General features: G+C 46.3%; 1 protein-coding gene across 1 annotated transcript in view; it reads right to left on the reverse strand.

Moving 5' to 3' along the window:
• Positions 1-19343, reverse strand: part of LOC146019934 (uncharacterized) — a 43400-nt gene extending 24057 nt beyond the window's left edge. The window contains exons 1-8 of the mRNA XM_083152605.1: positions 19181-19343; positions 17257-17337; positions 14268-14343; positions 8983-9160; positions 6597-6793; positions 6126-6236; positions 4168-4285; positions 2542-2629 (exon numbers count right to left, since the gene is read on the reverse strand). Of these exons, the coding sequence (XP_083008731.1) occupies positions 2542-2629; positions 4168-4285; positions 6126-6236; positions 6597-6793; positions 8983-9160; positions 14268-14343; positions 17257-17337; positions 19181-19240 (909 nt within the window). The 5' untranslated portion in view covers positions 19241-19343. The remainder of the gene's footprint in view (positions 1-2541; positions 2630-4167; positions 4286-6125; positions 6237-6596; positions 6794-8982; positions 9161-14267; positions 14344-17256; positions 17338-19180) is intronic.
• Between the last annotated feature and the right edge of the window lie 324 nt (positions 19344-19667).

Consider the following 19667-nt stretch of genomic DNA (forward strand, 5'->3'; position numbering starts at 1 on the left):
TTATGTCTGATTAGCCTAGCTCCTCCCATCACAATATTGGTATTTATGTCTGATTAGCCTAGCTCCTCCCATCACAATATTGGTAAATATGTCTGATTAGCCTAGCTCCTCCCATCACAATATTGGTATTTATGTCTGATTAGCCTAGCTCCTCCCATTAAAATATTGGTATTTATGTCTGATTAGCCTAGCTCCTCCCATCACAATATTGGTATTTATGTCTGATTAGCCTAGCTCCTCTCATTACAATTTGGTAAATATGTCTGATTAGCCTAGCTCCTCCCATTACAATATTGGTATTTATGTCTGATTAGCCTAGCTCCTCCCATTACAATTTGGTAAATATGTCTGATTAGCCTAGCTCCTCCCATTACAATATTGGTATTTATGTCTGATTAGTCTAGCTCCTCCCATTACAATTTGGTAAATATGTCTGATTAGCCTAGCTCCTCCCATTACTGTGTTGGTAATCAGTGACGTCATGCGACATCAGCCCCTGCCTTGAACAGCCTGTTCCTGTCGCAGAGTTGTGGAGGGGTCAGGGTTACCCACAGAGTGCACACACTGGAACAATCATTTGCTGGTGATTGAGTCACGAATGGATTTGCAGCTGTGCAATATTTTCACAAGCCAATCGCAGACTTGCGCAGGGTGGGAATCCACTCTGGGGACGGCTATGTGATCTCAGCGATCTGTAAAATTGCACAACAGTGATAATCCCCCAAGTCACCTGTGCATAAGCATTGATATCCTTAAATCTTGGACTGTTGGGGTGCCTCGAGAACCACGTTTGGGCACCACTGCCTTAAATTAATTTTTGGAAGAGTCATGAGGAACTGTATTTATTTTACATATTTTTTATACATTAAAAGCCTGCATAAAATATACATCCCAATACACTATAAAACATAAAACATAATTGGTTTAGTCACAAATCATAAAGAGGCAGAAATGAGCAGTTTATTGGGCCCTAACTCTCAGATGTACACAAACCTGATGGTTTGTGTATAAATGTACTATATTGGCATTTAGTGGCCACTTATGTCAAACCATTTGGAAATGTTCTGCAGGGTAACGACAAGGCAGAACACATCTAAGTATATGGCTCAGCCTTAAAATACTTCAAATATGAGCAAGGACTTGCAGAGACCGAACTATTATTGGTGCGGCAGGTGCCCTGCGGACTAGGGCCCACTGCTGCCCTTGTGACCCTCTTCCTGTCCCCACTGCCTCTCCCTGTCACCCTCTGCTTCTCCCTGTCACCCTCTGCTTCTCCCTGTCACCCTCTGCCTTCCCCTGTCACCCACTGCCTCTCCCTGTCACCCTATGCCCCCCATGCCTCTTCCTGTCACCCTCTGCCTCCCCCTGACACCTACTGCCATGTTGCCTATTGTGAACTTATGCTGGGGTGGAGGATGGGGCCCAAATGTTTGGGGGGCTTCTGGGCCCACCACCCACAAGTTCCGACACTGGAAGGTCAACAATAGGTGAACACCCAAAGGTTGAGAATAGAAAACGTAGACACTGAAAAGGTCAACAAATTTAAGTATGCTTATTCCACCCCCCCCCCCAACCCTTACCATTCCTTGCAGCAGCCTAACCCTAACCATCCCTCCCTGCAGCCTCAGCCTAGCCCTCCCCTCTAGTGCCTAACCTTACCCCTACCTCTGCCTAAACCCTTGACTCCTACAGCCTAACCCTAACCACCCCATGTAGGTTCCTAAACCTATCCTGCCATCCCAGCAACCTATCCTAAACTTCCCCTATCCTAACCGGATCTAATTCGGCATTCAGATGTTTTCAATGTTCCGGGGCCGGTTCTCTGAAGATATTTGTATACTGAAGGCTGATGCTGACCACACTAAGCCAAACCAGATACATAACACGAGTTATCCCCATAATTATGTGCACATAAGCTTTGAGCGTTAAAGATGTCAGATGGAATAAAGTGTACTGTCCTCCTAAAGCTGTGGGACATAGGAGGTCCTGGTTTTGGTCCCTAGCATAGTTTCAGATATTTTGTTGAGGCACATTCTTCCTGGTTATGGTGGTGCATCGAGCGTATATCTCCTGCAGTGAAGGCCTCTGGGGCACAGGAGGTGGTGTGGAGCCATCTGAAGAAACAGAACTTCGTGGCGATGACTGTATGGAATCGAATCCTGAATCCATCCCCTTTTTTATTTCCATGACATCCGCTGTGCCCAATACCCCTTCACCCTTGCTCAAGCCGTGGCTATCATACAGTGCGAACTGCGTGTGCAGGCCAACAGACTTCTCTTCTGCCGAAGAAGATCTCAAATAATAAATGTCTTCCTCACGCCGGTCCTCATAAACCTCGTCTTCCGTGACGGACTTGGGGAAATGCTGAGCAGATAAAGCAGATAAGTCTTCGAGACCAGTCAAAGATCTAGATTTCATTCTGCGTAGTCGGCTCCTAGGTTTGACGACCACCCTGGTCGCATTTTGGTCCAGGGTGAGGGCATTACTGACATCTCCACTGCTTACAGCCTTGAACAGATTGGGTGTGGAGCCAAATCTAACCTGGTTGAAGGCGGCCTGCAGGTTCTGGTGAGGATTTTTGTACGGCTTGAGGAACATTGCTGGTACATAGCCAAATCTTCCATTGTAACTAGAGGGGGCAGAAAATAATACTTTTTAGCAATAAAAATGATTAGGAACTTAACATAAGCTGTGGAACTAGATTTAAGTGAATCCCTGAACCGGCTAATTAAGTCATTATGTTATATCCTATATATTTCGTGCAGGAGGGGTATCTGAATGCACTGAAATAAGATTAATAAATTCATAGGAAATGACCACCAATGGCACAGGAGGTAATTCTGTATACGGTATGACAGGATAATAGCAGTTGGTGGTGATTCCTGGGGTTACTAGGTACTACTAATGCTTAGGGGGTGTCTTTCAAACAGAGGGGTACATCTACTAAGATACTGTAGGAGTTCTATAGAAGATGAGAAGTTGCCCATAGCAACCAATCAGATTCTACTTCTTATTTATTAAGCGCCTATTTGGTTGCTACGGGCAACATCTCATCATAGACAAACAGAGTAAAACCTCTCTGTGGGGGTGCTCTTTGGTATATTTTATGGTACTTCCTCATCTTTGTGATTTGATGGGTATGGGTCGTTGGGTTGACCCAGTAGGAGGGGCTTGATCACACGCTGTGAAACCTGCACCGCCATGACTAATCTTATCTTCCCTGGAGAAAAATATCTCTTATATATACTTTTACCCATAATTCACAGCGTCATTGAATACCTCAGACACCTGAATTGATTCCTCTAAGAAGAGCTGTACCTATGTTAAACGCTTCACCGAGCTTATTTGGAAGAACTCTTTATCTTCCTTATCTAGAATTATTTTGATTACCCTGACAGTTATTTTACAGTATATATAAAAGGCTAACATCCCCTCACCTCTATGAGGTAAAGTACCGCCGGTGACCACTAGAGGCAACTTGGCGGACAAAAGAGAAAGCTATTTTTGCAGGGACACTGATCTGTTTCAAACTTGTTGGATACGGAGAGAGGGAGCTGTGAAGAGAATTTTGAGGTAAGAGCAGATAGGGGCTGTGGGTGGGGTGGGGAGTTTGCGGGCTTAAAACTGTCACAGCTCAAAGTGAAAGTAAAAACTGTCACAGCTCAAAGTGAAAGTAGATAAATATTAAGTTTGTAACTTAAAATATACCAAAGAGCACCCCCAAAAAGACACTCTCTTTGAAAGACACCTGCTTCATGTATATATACCCTCCTTGGGGAGAAGATCACGATTGGACCATATTTGCATCGGGGCAGGTGGTAATATGATGCAATTAGCATAGAACCATGTTATTAGGCCCCACCCCCTCAGCAGGTCAGCGGCTTCACTGTATTTATCTCCCCATTCTCCTCACTTAACTAGGAAGTAGGCCCTACTCTCCTGGGGGTGCGGAAGACTACCGAAAAATCTGGTGTCTGCCACAGGAACTAGGAGAGTAGGAAACTGTGCATGAATATCCCTATATGGGACACCTATGATTATCACAGCTTCTGCGGCAGACTGAAACCAGGTGGCATCAATATTAATGACCCAGGAGCTCCTAGGGATAAATAACACGTCTCCTATATAAATGGATCAGAGGTCATGAGATCCCGCGGCAGCTCTTACCTGATAAGCCACCACCCAATGTCAGACTCCTCAATCACTTCTACAACAACCCCGACAGTCAGAGAGATCTCATCTGAGTTCTGAGCCTCGTAAGCCTTCTCTGCATAGTAAAACGCACCTGGAGAAATGATATGATTGTGTTATTGGGATATACAGTGATAGAGAAAAGAGCCAGATGAGACTGGAGGCTGGGACCAAAAATGATGGGCCTGTTTAACTGTTTGGGACTGTCAGCGCTGACTTCTCTTCCTTCATGTTCCTAAAGGGAGGCATTGGGGGGACTTCAAAGCCTCAAAGGTTGGTTTTCCTAAAAGCAAGCCTCTTGTGCAATCCTATTTTCATCCCTGCTGGCAAAGTTAAGGGATTCTTAAAGGGAATTTGGGTTTTGTGAATAGTCTGTTGATAATAAAGTTACATTTTGTTTTAAGCGCGGTTCCCAGACATAAAAGTGTGGACATAAGCAAAGCCCTCTGCAAGGGCAAACACAGGGTGTTTCTGGGGGGATTATATCACTGGGCCCTGCCCCCTCGCATCAAAAAGGCACAATGTGGGACTATCAGGAGGGGTGGGGCTAAAACATTACAATTCAAATGGAATCTTGTCAAATTGTCTCCGCCCCTTTCCCCATCGACCCGCAAATCATAATTGCTGCGAGGGGGTGGGGCTTTGTAATATCACGCTTGCTTTCTCTCTTCTGCTGAGGGTGGTCACAGTCGATAGATCTATAGTGTCTAGATAGTCAATAGGTTGACTGCAATAGGCCGACATGATAAATGTAGACACGCGAAAAGGTTGACATGAGTTTTTCACATTTTTTTACATTTCTGGGACTTTTTCATACTTTGCCATCCACGCGGACTACAATTGAGAATGAAGCATGCCATGTGAGGGTACACATACTAATTGGGGATCCATGTCGACAGGTGTCAACATTGGCACCAAAAAAGTGAAAAACGAATGTCAACCCTTTCATGTGTCTACTTTTTTCATGTTGACATTTTGACCATGTCGGCCTGTTGACCCTGTCCACCTTCTGTGTGTTGACTCCCCCCCCCCCCCCCGTATGCTATTGCTATATTGCTATCCACCACATAATTGACCCCATACGCCAATCATTTATGCTGCTGCAGTCGGAACTCTTGTGCAGCGAAGCCACACACGACGCCTGAAAAAGGGGTGTGGCCTTGACAAAAAATGAGGTGTGGCTTCACAGAAAAGCTTTTCCTGCAAGCCACACCTCCTGTTTTCAGTACTATGGGGTAGAGATGGGCAAAACAGGTCGATAACGAGAGCTGGGATCCAGCAGATCAGTCCGTGAAAAGATCCGGATCTTTTACGCGGGTCATCACCTCACTTTGGAAGAAGGGGTAATTTGATAATAACGAAGCATAATTCGTTTTATAATAATTTTTTGCCATTTTTTTTTTACTTTTTAAAAAAAAAACAGTGAGCTGAACAAATAAGAACAGACATGACCGACAAAAACACTGATCGATGGCTGGGTGCAGAATCGTCATCGATGGCAACCATCGATGGCGTCTGCACTGATGGCCATCCCTAGCAGCAGCAGCCTTGTTATTCTTTCTTTTACTTGCAGTCACAGCACTCTACTCAGTCTCCAGAGTCAGTACATCTCAGCTGCCACAGGTGGCAGTGCTGAGATCAGGCAAATGAATTGCAATAAAAAACTAAACGGAAAGTAAAAGAACAACGGTTCACCTTTTTGGGATCCGCGGCTCCCTCATTCTTTTATGGGATCCGTCCAAAAGAACAGCTTCGTTCGTGAACGACCCATCTCTACTATGGGGGCATGGCCAGCACTCGGTGAGCTGCTGGCCATACCCCCAGCCCCTCTGTCTTCTATGAAAAAAACATCTATTCACCGGTATACCTTGTGTGAGATTATTGTGTTTTGCACGCTCACTACGGAGGCTGACTGCAGCTCTTATTAAACTCACCATGGCTGTTTGACGTCCTCCTCGAGTCGCTGTTGACAGGTTTTGACTTTATCAGGTAAGGAGCCGGAAACCACGCCAAGCATTTCTCTTCATTCTCCACCAGCCACCAGCCTACAAGGAAGTGATAGACAAATACCATGATGAATTGATCATGAATACATCCATCCACACTTGCCTACTCTCCCCTGAAATCTGCGGGAGACTCGTGATTTGTCAACCACAAACTCCTGGAAGATTGGGTGGCAGGATTGGGCAGGAGGAGGAGGACAGTACAAAGAATATGAGGCCCCAACTCTTATTTAAATATGCTCAATTTTACTGTAAGGGGGTGGGGCTTATTGACGCAAATGTTTCCGCATCACTGCTTACCTGCAACTCCTCCCCGGCTTCTCCTGCAGAGGACACTAGAATAGTAGGCGAGTATGCAATTAGCCACACATTTTATCCCCACATCAGTACTATAGCACTTACCAGTCGTATCTTTGATGAGCACATCGAGGCTTTCGTTCTTCTTGACCTTGAACGACCTGTTCTTGGTGTCTTTGGTTTCAAAGGTGTCAATGCAGTGGTATGTCTCAGATATGATGGGCTGTGATGTGGGCTGGTATTCCGGAGGGCAGGTCGCCTTTGTCTGCCCCTGGTCATTCTCTGGGGGCAATATCACCAGGCTGCAAAGTCAAACGTGAGAGGTCATTACACCAAATAGAGTCACCCGCTATTCTTCTACATTGACCGCCATTGGATGCAGCTGGTGTCAACTGCGCCAAACCTGTCCAAGTTGCTTTAAATAATCCACCTTTTTAACAATATGCATTGCCGATGACCAATTAGGCTTATAAAAAAAAAATCTTAAATTCCCCTCCAAAAAATCAAACACCATTTTCCACCTCGTGGACAAAATGTAAAATTTGTCCAAAAAAAAAAGGGAACATGACCTAAGAATATGTCAGCATCTGCGGCGCTTCCGCCATCAGCCAATCAGAGCAGGCAGCACGGGTGGTGTAATGGCTAGCATGACTTCTGCCGCACAGCGCTGGAGGTGGTGAAAAGATGTGATGCTGCCCAAACCGACAAATCAGATTCTGTCTCTCATTTCGATATTGCATCCTAGAGAATGATAGACAGAATCTGATTGGTCACTATAAACAGCATCAACTATTTTTATTTTTAGAAGCTTTAGTAGATTTTGTGGGGCAGCACGGCCTGTACACTAGTGAACAGGTGTGAATCAGGCCCTCAGTGATTTACTAAGCTTGGTGAAGTGATAATGTCACTGGTAAATCAGCTCTCAACTGTGTAGTTACAGGCTTGGTTTGAAAAATGACAGGTAGGAGCTGATTGGCTGGTGATAAAAGTACAAGCCACTTTATCACTTCACCAAGATTAATAAATCTGCCCATAATTACCTGACAAACAACATGTATGTCATGCATTGCAAACAGTTGTTATTCCAGTGCCATAGAGGAAGAGGAGACGCATGGAGAGAGGCCGAAAGTCGCTGATTTGGAATGTGGTGTTACACTGCTGCTACGCGTGCATGCAATCTATCTCCATAGTACAACTATGCTGTAGGACATCAGTATATATAGGCTGGAGAACTCTGTGTACATCAGGGCACCCGGGATGCGGTCATCTATTAGAATGAACTTAGGTCTACAGTCATTAGGTCGACCCCACTAGGTCGACTGGCAGGAAGGTCGACCTGACTTAAGGTCGACATGGGCCAAGGTCGACATGACTTAAGGTCGAATTTGCATAAAGGTCGACATGAGGAAGGTCGACTGGTCATAAGGTCGACATGGGTTTTTCACTGTTTTTTGAGCCGACATGTGCCGACAGGCGGTATTTCATGCCCTACCATCCACTAGGGCGTGGTGGGAGAATAAAATAGTGTGCCGAGCGCAGCGAGGCACCGTGCCCGAAGCATTGCGAGCGAAGCGAGCGATGCGAGGGTCCGATTCTCATTGCCAACTGTGTCCATGTCGACTGTGTCGACATTCGGATCAAAAAACAGTGAAAAACCCATGTCGACCTTATGACCAGTCGACCTTCCTCATGTCGACCTTTATGCAAATTCGACCTTAAGTCATGTCGACCTTGGCCCATGTCGACCTTAAGTCAGGTCGACCTTCCTGCCAGTCGACCTAGTGGGGTCGACCTAATGACTGTAGACCTATATGCAGTCTGACGAATGATCCCATTCCGGGCACCCCTATCATCGCCGATGGGCTGGTTTCAGATTCTACTGTGATCTTCCTTATGTTTTGCAACACGTTCAGAATTTCCAACATGTTATATGGAAATAATCGGTCGTCATCAGTTGATATTGCGCCATCAGACCTCGAGCGTCACCTATAATGGACCTTATTCACACAGGACATTTGTTCACACGGGGACCAATGTTTTGTTACTGCACATACACGCCCCCAGGACATCGGGCGGGGGGCGGAGAGGGGCGTGGGGCGGCAGGCAGCACCATTAGCATATGTGAACGCACAGTGTTTTATGGGCGTTTCCATGAGAACACTGGGTATTATCATGCCAATGAGGCCGTGACGTGGGTGCCAGGGGCGACCAGCTGATGTCCGCTGCCCGTCCACTTCCTTATAAACGTGCACGCATATGTAAGGGTGCCTCAGAGCGGCTGTAGCTGAGAAGAGATGGAGGCTTTTTCAAACACCCAAATTCTGGGAAAATCCCAGAATCTGGGAAACTGAAAAAGCCTCCTTGAGGGTTGCCACCGGATCCGGGAGAATCCCGGAAATCTAGAAGAGGTGGCAACCCTACCCAGCAGACCTCTGCAATGGGTTAATACGTTGCTGCCGGTAATGTCTCACTAGATGTAGTGCACACAAACCTGTTCTCGGGGAAGGAATGCGTCAGGTCCTGATTGTTCGGAGAGAAAAACTGGATGACGTCCTCACACTGGGAAATCTTTGCGTCCGTCTGAAGAAGCTCCTGGGCGTATTCCTCTAACAGGCGGAGCCTGTCCAGGTAACGTGCTGAGAATCTGCTCCGGAACAGAATCAGGACGTCTTAAAGAAACAAGCAGAAGCGGTTCCTCTGTTATCAGTTGGTCACGGCTACACTTCTTCCTGAGATATATTCTTATGTGTTAGTGATATTATACCGCATATTCTAGTTACAGACATAGTTTATACTAATGTTGTAGGCTTGGGCCTCACTTTGACGCACATTGGGTTTTAGCCGGATGCCGCAAAACAGGTTCTGTTGTGTCCGGCCAGTGTCGCAATGTGTAAGTAGCAGGGATTGCGGTACAGTGTGTGAACACGACATTACAATGTATGTGTTATAGATGAAATCTGCTTGTCCTGTTATCCTGTTCAACCGGTTGCATTCAGTGGATTGGGCACCACCGCTTATGTGTAGATGGGCAAACTCATGGGCCAACTCCTTCCTGTTAAATGCAATGTGTGGCACAAGTCTTACTGAACATTGTTATATACAAATAATAACATTTCCTGCTCGTGACGCCAAAGGCACTGAATACTATTAAGTTAAATATTAACAGTTCATTTTACCAACTTATTACTTATTATGTGCAATTTATAGTTATGTTAGGTAGGCGGGTTTACTCTGTGAAGGGAAGATCAAACCTTCCAGACAGATTGCCCATAATGACCAATCTTATATATATGTATTGTGTCAGAGGCAGAACTCTGGGAGGCAATGGAGTCATCTGCCGCCGGGCTCCTGCTCTCAAGGGGGCACCTCTCCACCACTGCCAGTTTAAATCCATTAATTGAAAGCCATCAAAATTGCTTCTGTGGCTGAGTTCTGAAATATACAGTATATGTATTCTCCCTCTCTTTCTGTATATACATACAGCATATAATATATATTTCATAACAGACTATATACATTTTAAATAACGTTGTGTGTGTGTGTGCACCAATATTCATCTTGCCTCCGGGCAACTGGGACAAACTTACGCCACTGTATTGTGTATATATAATATTGTGACAAGGAGGCAAATACACTGGATAAGAAGAAGTCTTGGGGCCAGATGGATCAAGTTTCAAAAAGTGATCGAATGGAGAGTGATAAACAGCCAGCCAATCAGCTCCTTAATTCCAAATTACAGGCTGGGTTTGAAAATGACAGGTAGGCACTGATTGGCTGTTTGTTTATCACTCTCCAATGTATCACTTTTTGAAGCTTGATACATCTGGCCCTTGGTCTTTATGTTGTAGCAGGTAAACAGCATACCAGGTAATCAGCATAGGCAAGGATGGTTACAGCATCACAGCATACAGGTGTCACAGCATAGAGGAGTATTCAATGTGTTTTTTCACCATGTGCAGCGAATCCTGTTTAGGATTCGCTGCACATTCGCAGGGATCCGGAGGGCTGCAGCATTCGCTGTCGGCCCTCCCTGTCACCCTAGTCAAAGTTGCAGGGGCTCGCTGCCCCTGAATGCAAATTTTAACCCCTGTGGCGAGCAGGGGGACGGCGGTAGGCTCCAGGGGACACAGGCAGCAGAAGCTGCCCCACCCCTTGAAGAGCTGGCAGGGGACAAGGGTAGGGAGCCGCTTCACTGGTCCCACCTGGACCAGTGTGAACTGAATATATGAATATTTAATGAGTGGCTCTCAGCTCCCGACCCCCTGCTGACAAAGTGTAAAAAGAAACCAAAAAATTTGGTACTGTTTACCTAGCACGGCGCCCATCGCGTTGATCGCATGTACATTGCATGCCATTATAGTGGCATGCGATGGGTGCGATTGTAGCGATTTTACATAGGGAACAATGTTAAATTCCCTTCCAATCAACCAGATCAACCCAATGGACACAATTTTACATAGAGAATGTTGTATGTTACTAGATTGTAAGCTCCTCCGAGTAGGGCCCTCTTCCCTCCTGTTGTCAAAGCCCACTTCTCTTCACATTTCACTCACAGCTCTCCTTTACTCCAACACTCAGTGACCCTCTTCGTCTGCATACTCACCTCCATCATTGGTCTCAAGCCTCTAGTTGTATGTTGATTGGGTCCTCACTACTTACATTTAAGCTGTAATGTGTATTGAACTGTGGTGCTCTTTATTTGTACTGTATTTTTGTTATTCAATGTTATGCCAAGTTTTGTCTCCCTGTATTGTTCCTTTGTACGGCGCTGCGAAACACTTGTGGCGCCTTTTAAATAAAATTATAATAATAATAATAGAGAACAATGTTAAATAGCCCCCAGACCACAAATTGAATAGAATAACCACCCTGAAGAGTGAAATGCCCCCCCCCCCCATTGTTAATGTCACCCCACGGTCAACGTCCTCCCGAAGTGTGGCGAGCGCAGCGAGCCCGCAAGGGGCGGTGGTACGCGTCCTCCGACCTTTTCATACCCCCACTATCCACGTCGGCGTGGAGTTAAGAATAGAAAGTGTGGCGAGCGCAGCGAGCCACCGAGCCCGAAGAGTGTCGAGCGCAGCTAGCCCCGCGAGGGGACGCGGATACCTTCACAGGTATCCACGTCCCCTCGCGGGCTTCACAGGTATCCGCGTCCAATCGCGGGGCTCGCTACACTCGCCACGCTTCGGGCTCAGTGGCTCGCTGCGCTCGCCACACTTTCTATTCTCAACTCCACGCTGACGTGGATAGTGGGGGTATGAAAAGGTCGGAGGACGCGTACCGCCGCCCCTCGCGGGCTCGCTGCGCTCGCCACGCTTCGGGGTGACGTTGCCCGCGGGGTGACGTTAACAATGGGGGGGGGGCATTTCACACTTCAGGGTGGTTATTCAATTCAATTTGTGGTCTGGGGGCTATTTAACATTGTTCCTTATGTAAAATCGTGTCCATTGGGTTGATCTGGTTGATTGGAAGGGAATTTAACATTACAAACACATAAGATGCATGCGATGCCTGCGATTTGCGGCAAGATACCCACGATATAGATCGTGGGCGCCGTTCTAGGTAAACAGTACCAAAAATTTAAATTAAATATATATTAATATGCTTCAAGCACATGAATAAAAATAGTATGCCCCTTCACAGAATTAAAAAAAAAAAAAATCACTTTCCAGTTCACCTTAAAAAGATGTTGAATGCAAAACGGTGCATCATGGGGAAAATCATGCTGAAAGCAGTTCCCCATCCTAGCATTAAATACATTCTCAGCGAATCCCAGTGCAAACCCCATTGAAATACACCAGCGAATTGCAGCGAGCATGAAACGGAGAACTGGCCGGCATTCGCTTTCAACGAACAGTGAACATTGAATAGGGTGAATCAGATTTTCAGTGAAAAAGATTCACCGCAGGGAGTGAAAACAGCTCGATTCGCCGGAAAAAAACGGTGAATCGGGAGCATTGAATACCGGCCATAGTACAAACTCTTCAGAAAGCTCCAGTGGTCCCTACCGCAGCCCACACCCGGGCCCGACCTATCAGTGAGTGTAATGTGGAGGATCCAGATCAGGTTTTGGAGCAGTTGCAGCAACAAGCTTGTGTAATTAGCAGCACATGTGCACTCTTGACTCAAGTGTTTCCAGGGAAGAAGGAAAATGCTCTTGATGGTGGATTACCTGCCCAAGTGCTAGGCCGGAGTGTGGACTACGGAAGGGACCAATGTAGATTCCTGAAATGCTTGTGTTATGCTGTGACCTGTATGCTGCAATGCTGTAACCATCATTACTGTGCTGATCACCTGCTATGAAAAATAAAAACCAAGACTTTATATGATCCAGTGTATGGGCTCAATTCATCCCAATTATATGCAGCACGAATCTGCTCAAGTTAGCAAGAGGCTTATTGTTCCTAAAAACAGGGATTTTTTTCATCTCATATAAAACATTTTGGTGAATAATCTTGCCAGCTTGGTCTCTGGCTGACCTCCTGGGACGCCCCGTGCACAGTCCCACATTGCGTAACACGAGCGCTGTTCCGTAATTGCAACGGAAGATTTCCTGCTGGTAAAAGCCGTCACGCAGCCTAAACCTTCCAATAAAGGTATAAATACATAATAGTAAAAAGCTACAGTAAACAGAACGCAGGACGTGGGGAAGGGTGTTACCTGCAAATCCCCAATAAATGTCCAGATTAAAAAAGAGATTCCATGGGGCGAATAGTTCATATAAAGGTGAAAAAACTCTCAAAACAAATGAAAACTTTTGCCACTATGGACGCCCAGTGGCCATGTGGCTAGTATAAGAAACACACGTTACCAACTGTGGCCAGCTAGTAGATCCAGGCTAGTAGACTTGCCTGGCAATTAGAATGAAGCACCTGGCAATGAGCATGAAGCATCTGGCAATGAGCATGAAGTGCCTGGCAACAAGCATGAAATCCCTGGCGATGAGCATTTACATTAAAAAATTATAATTAATGTAAGGGGGCACCCAACATTTTTTGGCAGCGGCGTCCAAAATTTTTAGTTATGGTCAACGTGCATTAAGTTGACAGGTGCACATAGGCGACATGGTCAAAAGGTCAACATGGCAATTGTCGACATAAATCCCTCCAGTGTCCTGTGAGTAATGGCTCCCGGATCACTGCGGGGGCCACTTTTATAGAATCCAGAACGCACGAGATGTGACGCCGGGAAACTGACGGTTTTCCTCATATTCGGGTAATTCCGGGCCCTGGCTCAGAAATGGTACATTCTGGTGGCTTCAATTTTCAGAAATCCGAGCCCGCATCTCTACTTATAAACAGGACCAACAGTCAGTGCCCGGAGTGGGTGTGCTATGGCGGCCCGACAGTTGGGAATCCGGCGGTCAGGACGCCGACATCGAAATTGTGCAACGGTACTCTGACCCCGGTACTCCGCTCCTTCTATGCGGCTAGTGGACCCCCATGAGGGAGAATAGTTATGTCAGTCGGGATCACAACTGTCGGGCATTTAAACAGTCGGAATTGCGTTGTCGGACTGATGACTGTCAGAATCCCGACTGCCGGCCCGTCATCCGGCGCCCGCCGATGTCTAAGGAGTGAAACCTTACCCACCCTATATCTCCCCCCGACCCAATCAGAACCCTGACATGAGTGACCAGTGATGGTTACAGCCCACCTCTCACTGCTGAATGTTTATATAATGGCATTTCTCAGATGCATCCGGCCGTGGCGGCGCGGTCACGCACTCTGCAGCACAACCTGTATTTTGTGTCTCCACAGATAATCCGCCACTTACTTTTGAGTACGGGAAGAACTCTCTCTGCCTTATTCACCAGCCCCGCCTCCAGAGGAAACTTTATTGTAAGCAACTTCTAAATGAACAAAGGAGAACAGAGAATGCATCAGAGAGGTCCTCGGCCAATAATTACTAGGGGGATGTATTACACCCTTGTCGCTGTCCAGACAATTGTCTCTTATACTACAAGGAAACATTATTCCTCTCATGTATGAACTCCAATTTATTGGAAAAGGGGGCCCTGTATCTTGTCCTGGGGCCCATTTATTTACTAAAATCTATTGAAGATGAGATGTTTCCCATACCAGCCAATCAGATTGTACTTCTTATTTAGTTAGCACCTTCTATAAAATAATAGATAGAATCTGATTGGTTGCTACGGGCAACATCCCGTCTTCAATAGGACTCCCATCTTAGTAAATTTACCCCTTTAGGGCCATATTTCAGACTGGATTCACGCACTCTTACCTGCTCCAGGGAGCCATCCAGCCAATCAACAGAGCAAGAGTAGGAAAATTAGCATTCACAATCCTCCCCCCCCCCCCCCCCCCCGCTGTAGGATGCCCTCAGCCAATCAGCAGAGCAAGAGTGATAGAATGTGCATTCCCATTATCTTCCCTGCTTCAGGAGGTCCTCAGCCAATCAGCAGAGCAAGAGTAGGATTTTGTGCATTCCCACTCTCTCCCTCCCCCCAGGGCGGGATGTATTAATATACATCGCCGCCCTTCGCCTGACAGCCGCTGCGATGCTACCGCATATGTACTAACATATGCGGCTAGCATCGGGTTGCGGTGATGGAGACCCCCGCGATACCTGTGATGTGGTCTGCGGGGGTCTCCGTCACATCTCGGTGGCTGCCAGTGTCCCCCTGCGTCTCCTCCTCCCCCCTGCAGCCGGATGTCCTCCCGGCTGTGACACCTGCTGGGAGTGGAGGAGATCAAAGGAGGACGGGAGGGGGGGCGCGCGGACGGCGGGCGGTGATAGAAGCCCATAGGCTTCTATAGGGTATGTTAGAACATAGGCGGGGGGCATCCCCAGAAAAATCTGGCGATGCCCCATAGAAGCCAATGGGCTTCCAACGTGAACCCACCGCCGCCCTGCACGGACCCCCGCCGCCCCGCATCGCCCCCTCACCTGTGTCCGGGCAGCACAGAGCTGTGCTGCCCAGACCTGCTGTGACCTCCTTCCTGCACTGATCCTCTTCCGGGTGCAGGGAGAAGGAGAGCCCGGTGCAGCTGCAGCAGCGCCGGGTGTGGGAGGGAGGGGGGAGCCGCCGGGACCTGCTGGGACCCGGCGACTCTCACCGCAAAGGACAGCTCTTAACGCAAGAGCTGTCCTTTGCTATAATTATCGCATATGTTAGAACATATGCGATAATTATAATTGCGAAGGGGGGCGGAGAGTTTTAGAGAATCTCCCCCCCCCTAATCAGCAGAAAAAGAGTAGGAAAATTAGCATTCCCACTCTCCCCCCTGCTCTTGGATGCCCTCAGCCAATCAGCAGAGCAAGAGTATTAGAATGTGCATTCCCATTCTGTTCTCTGCTTCAGGACGTACTCAGGCAACCAGCAGAGCAAGAGTAGGATTATGTAGATTCCCGCTTTGCCCTGGTTAAAAATTCACGAACGTTGAAGCTTATACTGCTCTCTGCTGTGCAATTACAGATATATAATAGTGTTAATATTACCAAACATTGTGATAGAGTTACAAAATGCTGCAACAAGCATTGTTAATATCACCAGCATTGGCTCATATTTGTACCCCCGTTCCCAGCAACTCATCAGTGGTACTTCTTGGAGAATAAGTTATTTTTTTTTTTTGAGTGCTGACTGCAAATGATAAAAAACTCTAAAGGTGCCCATACACATTACAATTATTGTATACAATAGTGTATACAATATCGCATCTCATCCGATCTCGGTTTTGCAATAAGATTAGATGAGATGAGATCTAGTACAAAAAAGTATGTGCAGCACATACTTTTTGTACTAGATCTCATCTAATCTGATGTCATTGCAAAACCGAGATGCGATGAGATGCGATATTGTATACAATATTGTATACAATAATTGTAACGTGTATGGGCACCTTTAGAGGTGAGTGAGTGAGCTTCTGTCTTACATTTTATAGGCTGTCAGTTTTGGTGCTTCAGGCCCCCATTTATCATTGATCGAATATTACCGCCCAGGATCGCATTGTAAAATGCGATCCTATCACCTGAATTTATTACCTGCTAGGCGCAGAGACAGGGCTCCGAAAGGAGCCCGTCCCTGCGATGCCTGGAGCCGGAAGCCGGGGGGTCTGCACATGCACGGTTACACGCTGACGCTGACCCCCACCCCACCCCCCCCCCCCCCGCGCGACCCTGGTGACCGCACTGCCGCTCGGGCAGTGCGATATGTAACCATAGGCTACAATGGGCTACCGCCATATCAGAATGGCGATAGCCCAGGGGTGCGATGCCGGCTGCCCGATATTAATACATCGGGCAGCTTCGCATCCCCCATAGAAACCTATGGGGGATGTGGGCGGCAGCGTTGCAGGGGGGGATCGCAGCGGGGATCGGAGGTTCCTGCTGCGGTCCCCTGTGATACATTAGAGGATACCTAATATTTGCGGTTAACCCCCGAAAACGGGTGTTTTCGGGGATTTAGCCGCAAATATTAGTTGATAAATGGGGCCCTAAATGTACACTTTGATCTGCTGTCACAGATTCCGAGCCTCTTCAGCTCAAGTTGGTGTCAAAGGGGACTTGTGTGCATGGACAGCAATCAGCAGCCAGTGACTGTAGAAAATCTGCAAATGAGTGGAGAGAGATCAGCACTAGTTCAGCAGCACCCTCAGTCTTTCTTACTTGGGCCTCTTTGACAGTTTGAGCCCACAAGCCAGTGCTGCCACTGTGCACCCAAACGCCCAGTAAAATCTAATTTGATATATCCCATACTAAAATAACCCCCACGCATTGCAGCCAGTGAGTTAGTGTTACTTACAGAAAGATCCTTAAAATTTTCATAAGTTCTGTATATACGGATATTGTTTCGATCAGACCACAGAATGCAGAACATGTACAGCTGAAAATACAGGAAACATTATTTCAGTTATAAACTATGACGTTTTATATAAAAAATGTTAACCTGACATACAGATGTTTTCACTTACACCTTTCCTTTTATGCTGCTTTGGCACAATATACATAGCATAAGGGCACTTCTAAGTTGTGGCATAGTGTATAATGGCACTACTAATGTGTGGCACAATGTATATAAGGGCACTAGTAATGTGAGGAATAATGTATATAAGGGCACTACTAATGTGAGGCATAATGTATATAAGGGAACTACCAATGCGTGGCATAATGTATATAAGGGCACTACTAATGTGTGGCATAATGTATATAAGGGCACTACTAATGTGTGGCATAATGTAAATAAGGGAACTACTAATGTGTGGCCTAAAGTGTATTAGGGCACTACTAATGTGTGGCACAATGTATATAAGGGCACTACTAATGTGTGGCATAATGTAAACAAGGGAACTACTAATGTGTGGCATAAAGTGTATTAGGGCACTACTAATGTGTGGCATAATGGATAATATTATCTGTGGCATTATGTATATAAAGGGCACTACTATTGTGTGGCATTATGTGCATAAGGTTCATTACTACTGTGTGGTATAACATGTATAAGTGGTACTACTGTGTATCATAATCTGTATAAGTGGTACTACTGTGTGGTGAAGAATAAATAAGGGGCACTATTGTGTGGCATAGCATGTATAAGGGTTCTGCTGTGTAATGTGAATAAAAATGGACTGTGTGTCATAAATGGAATTGTGTATGTGTGTAGAGGTGCCAATTTTTAACCTTGCCCCGGGTAGCAAAAATCCTATTTTCAGCCTTGGCCTTATTGCTATGTACACTATGTTTAGTAATTGGACTCAAATTTTCAATAGAACTACCATCTTAGTATTATTTATTTATTACCAGTTTCTTATTCCGCAGCGCTTTACAGAGAATATTTGAACATTCACGTCAGTCCCTGCCCCAGTGGAGCTTACACTCTATATTCCCTACCACATGTACTGCATGTAGGGTTAATTTTTGTTGGGAGCCAATTAGCCTACCAGTATATTTTTGGATTGTGGGAGGAAATCGGAGTACCCGGAGGAAACCCACGCAAGTATGGGGAGAATATACAAACTCTGCAGGGCCATGGTGGGGATCGAACCCATGACCTCAGCGCTGTGAGGCGGTAATTCTAACCATTACACCATCCGTACTGCCCTAGTAAATTTTCCCTGTGTTCCTAGGTACCCTCAGGGGCTGACAGAGTCTTGCACGGGCCCCTCTACTTGGTGGTCCAGAACCAAATCAAATTATTTCTGGTGAAGTGATATTCAAAACCAGTGCTTGCCGCTGCCAATCATTACACGTATGACCAATCAGAAGCACAGCTGTGCACCACCACGTAACTGACCCTCAATGACAGCTACACATAATATACTTCAATTAATATCTTGTCCAAATTCATCAATAAAATGCTGATACTTTGGGACATTGTGATTCAGGAATGTTTGGGAACCACTGAAATAGGGGTATGGGAGATTGACATGAATCAGGTCAATCACTGAAGGCCGACACCTAAAATAGCAACATCCTATGGGAAACAGAACCCATATCTTAGTAAATGTCCCTCTGTGTGTGCTGCATGCAGAATCAGCCAGTATTTACCCTGCATGCAAACAAAATACATTTGTTTGCTAACTTTGGATCGTAATGTGCTTTGTCTGGGTACAAAATGACTTATCCCTACTACTGAAAGTGTATATTGCTTAAGTTTACCAGCAGGCAGGAGGAACATAGGGGGAGAATAGAGGGTGAGCAATGGCAACTGTACTGCAATAAAATCTTACCTTTTGCCTGCTATGCTGGACTAGTCCAAGAGCTTTAGCTTCCACTGGGTATCGACTCATGTTCCTCGTGTGCTGTCACCTGTGACTGAACTGTTCACCTGTACAGGCCTGGGTTTCATATATAGAGGAGGAGGGCTGGGGGCTGAGCCTGAACAGTCAAGGAGTGCACTGTGCACAACCCCATCTATTGTTTTCTTTGCAGCTTCCATAGAATTCTCTATTATGCAAGTAAAGATGAGGCGATGTCAGTAAGTCTGGTGCCAATTGAAACACTTTCCGGAAACCAAACATGCCATAAATTCCACATTAAGTAATCCATTGGTTCCAAGCTGGCACTTCAGAAGGACCGCTGTATGGGGATAATTCAGTCGGCCAGGCACAATATAACAAATCGCAAATTAACATTGTTTTGCTAATGTGCCCATGCGCCTGTATGTAAGGCCGTGAACTGCAGAAGCACTGCGAAAAATGCAACCGCAGTTTCACG

Source organism: Crinia signifera, chromosome 7, assembly GCF_055691185.1.
Source record: "Crinia signifera chromosome 7, ASM5569118v1, whole genome shotgun sequence".
NCBI lineage: Eukaryota > Metazoa > Chordata > Amphibia > Anura > Myobatrachidae > Crinia > Crinia signifera.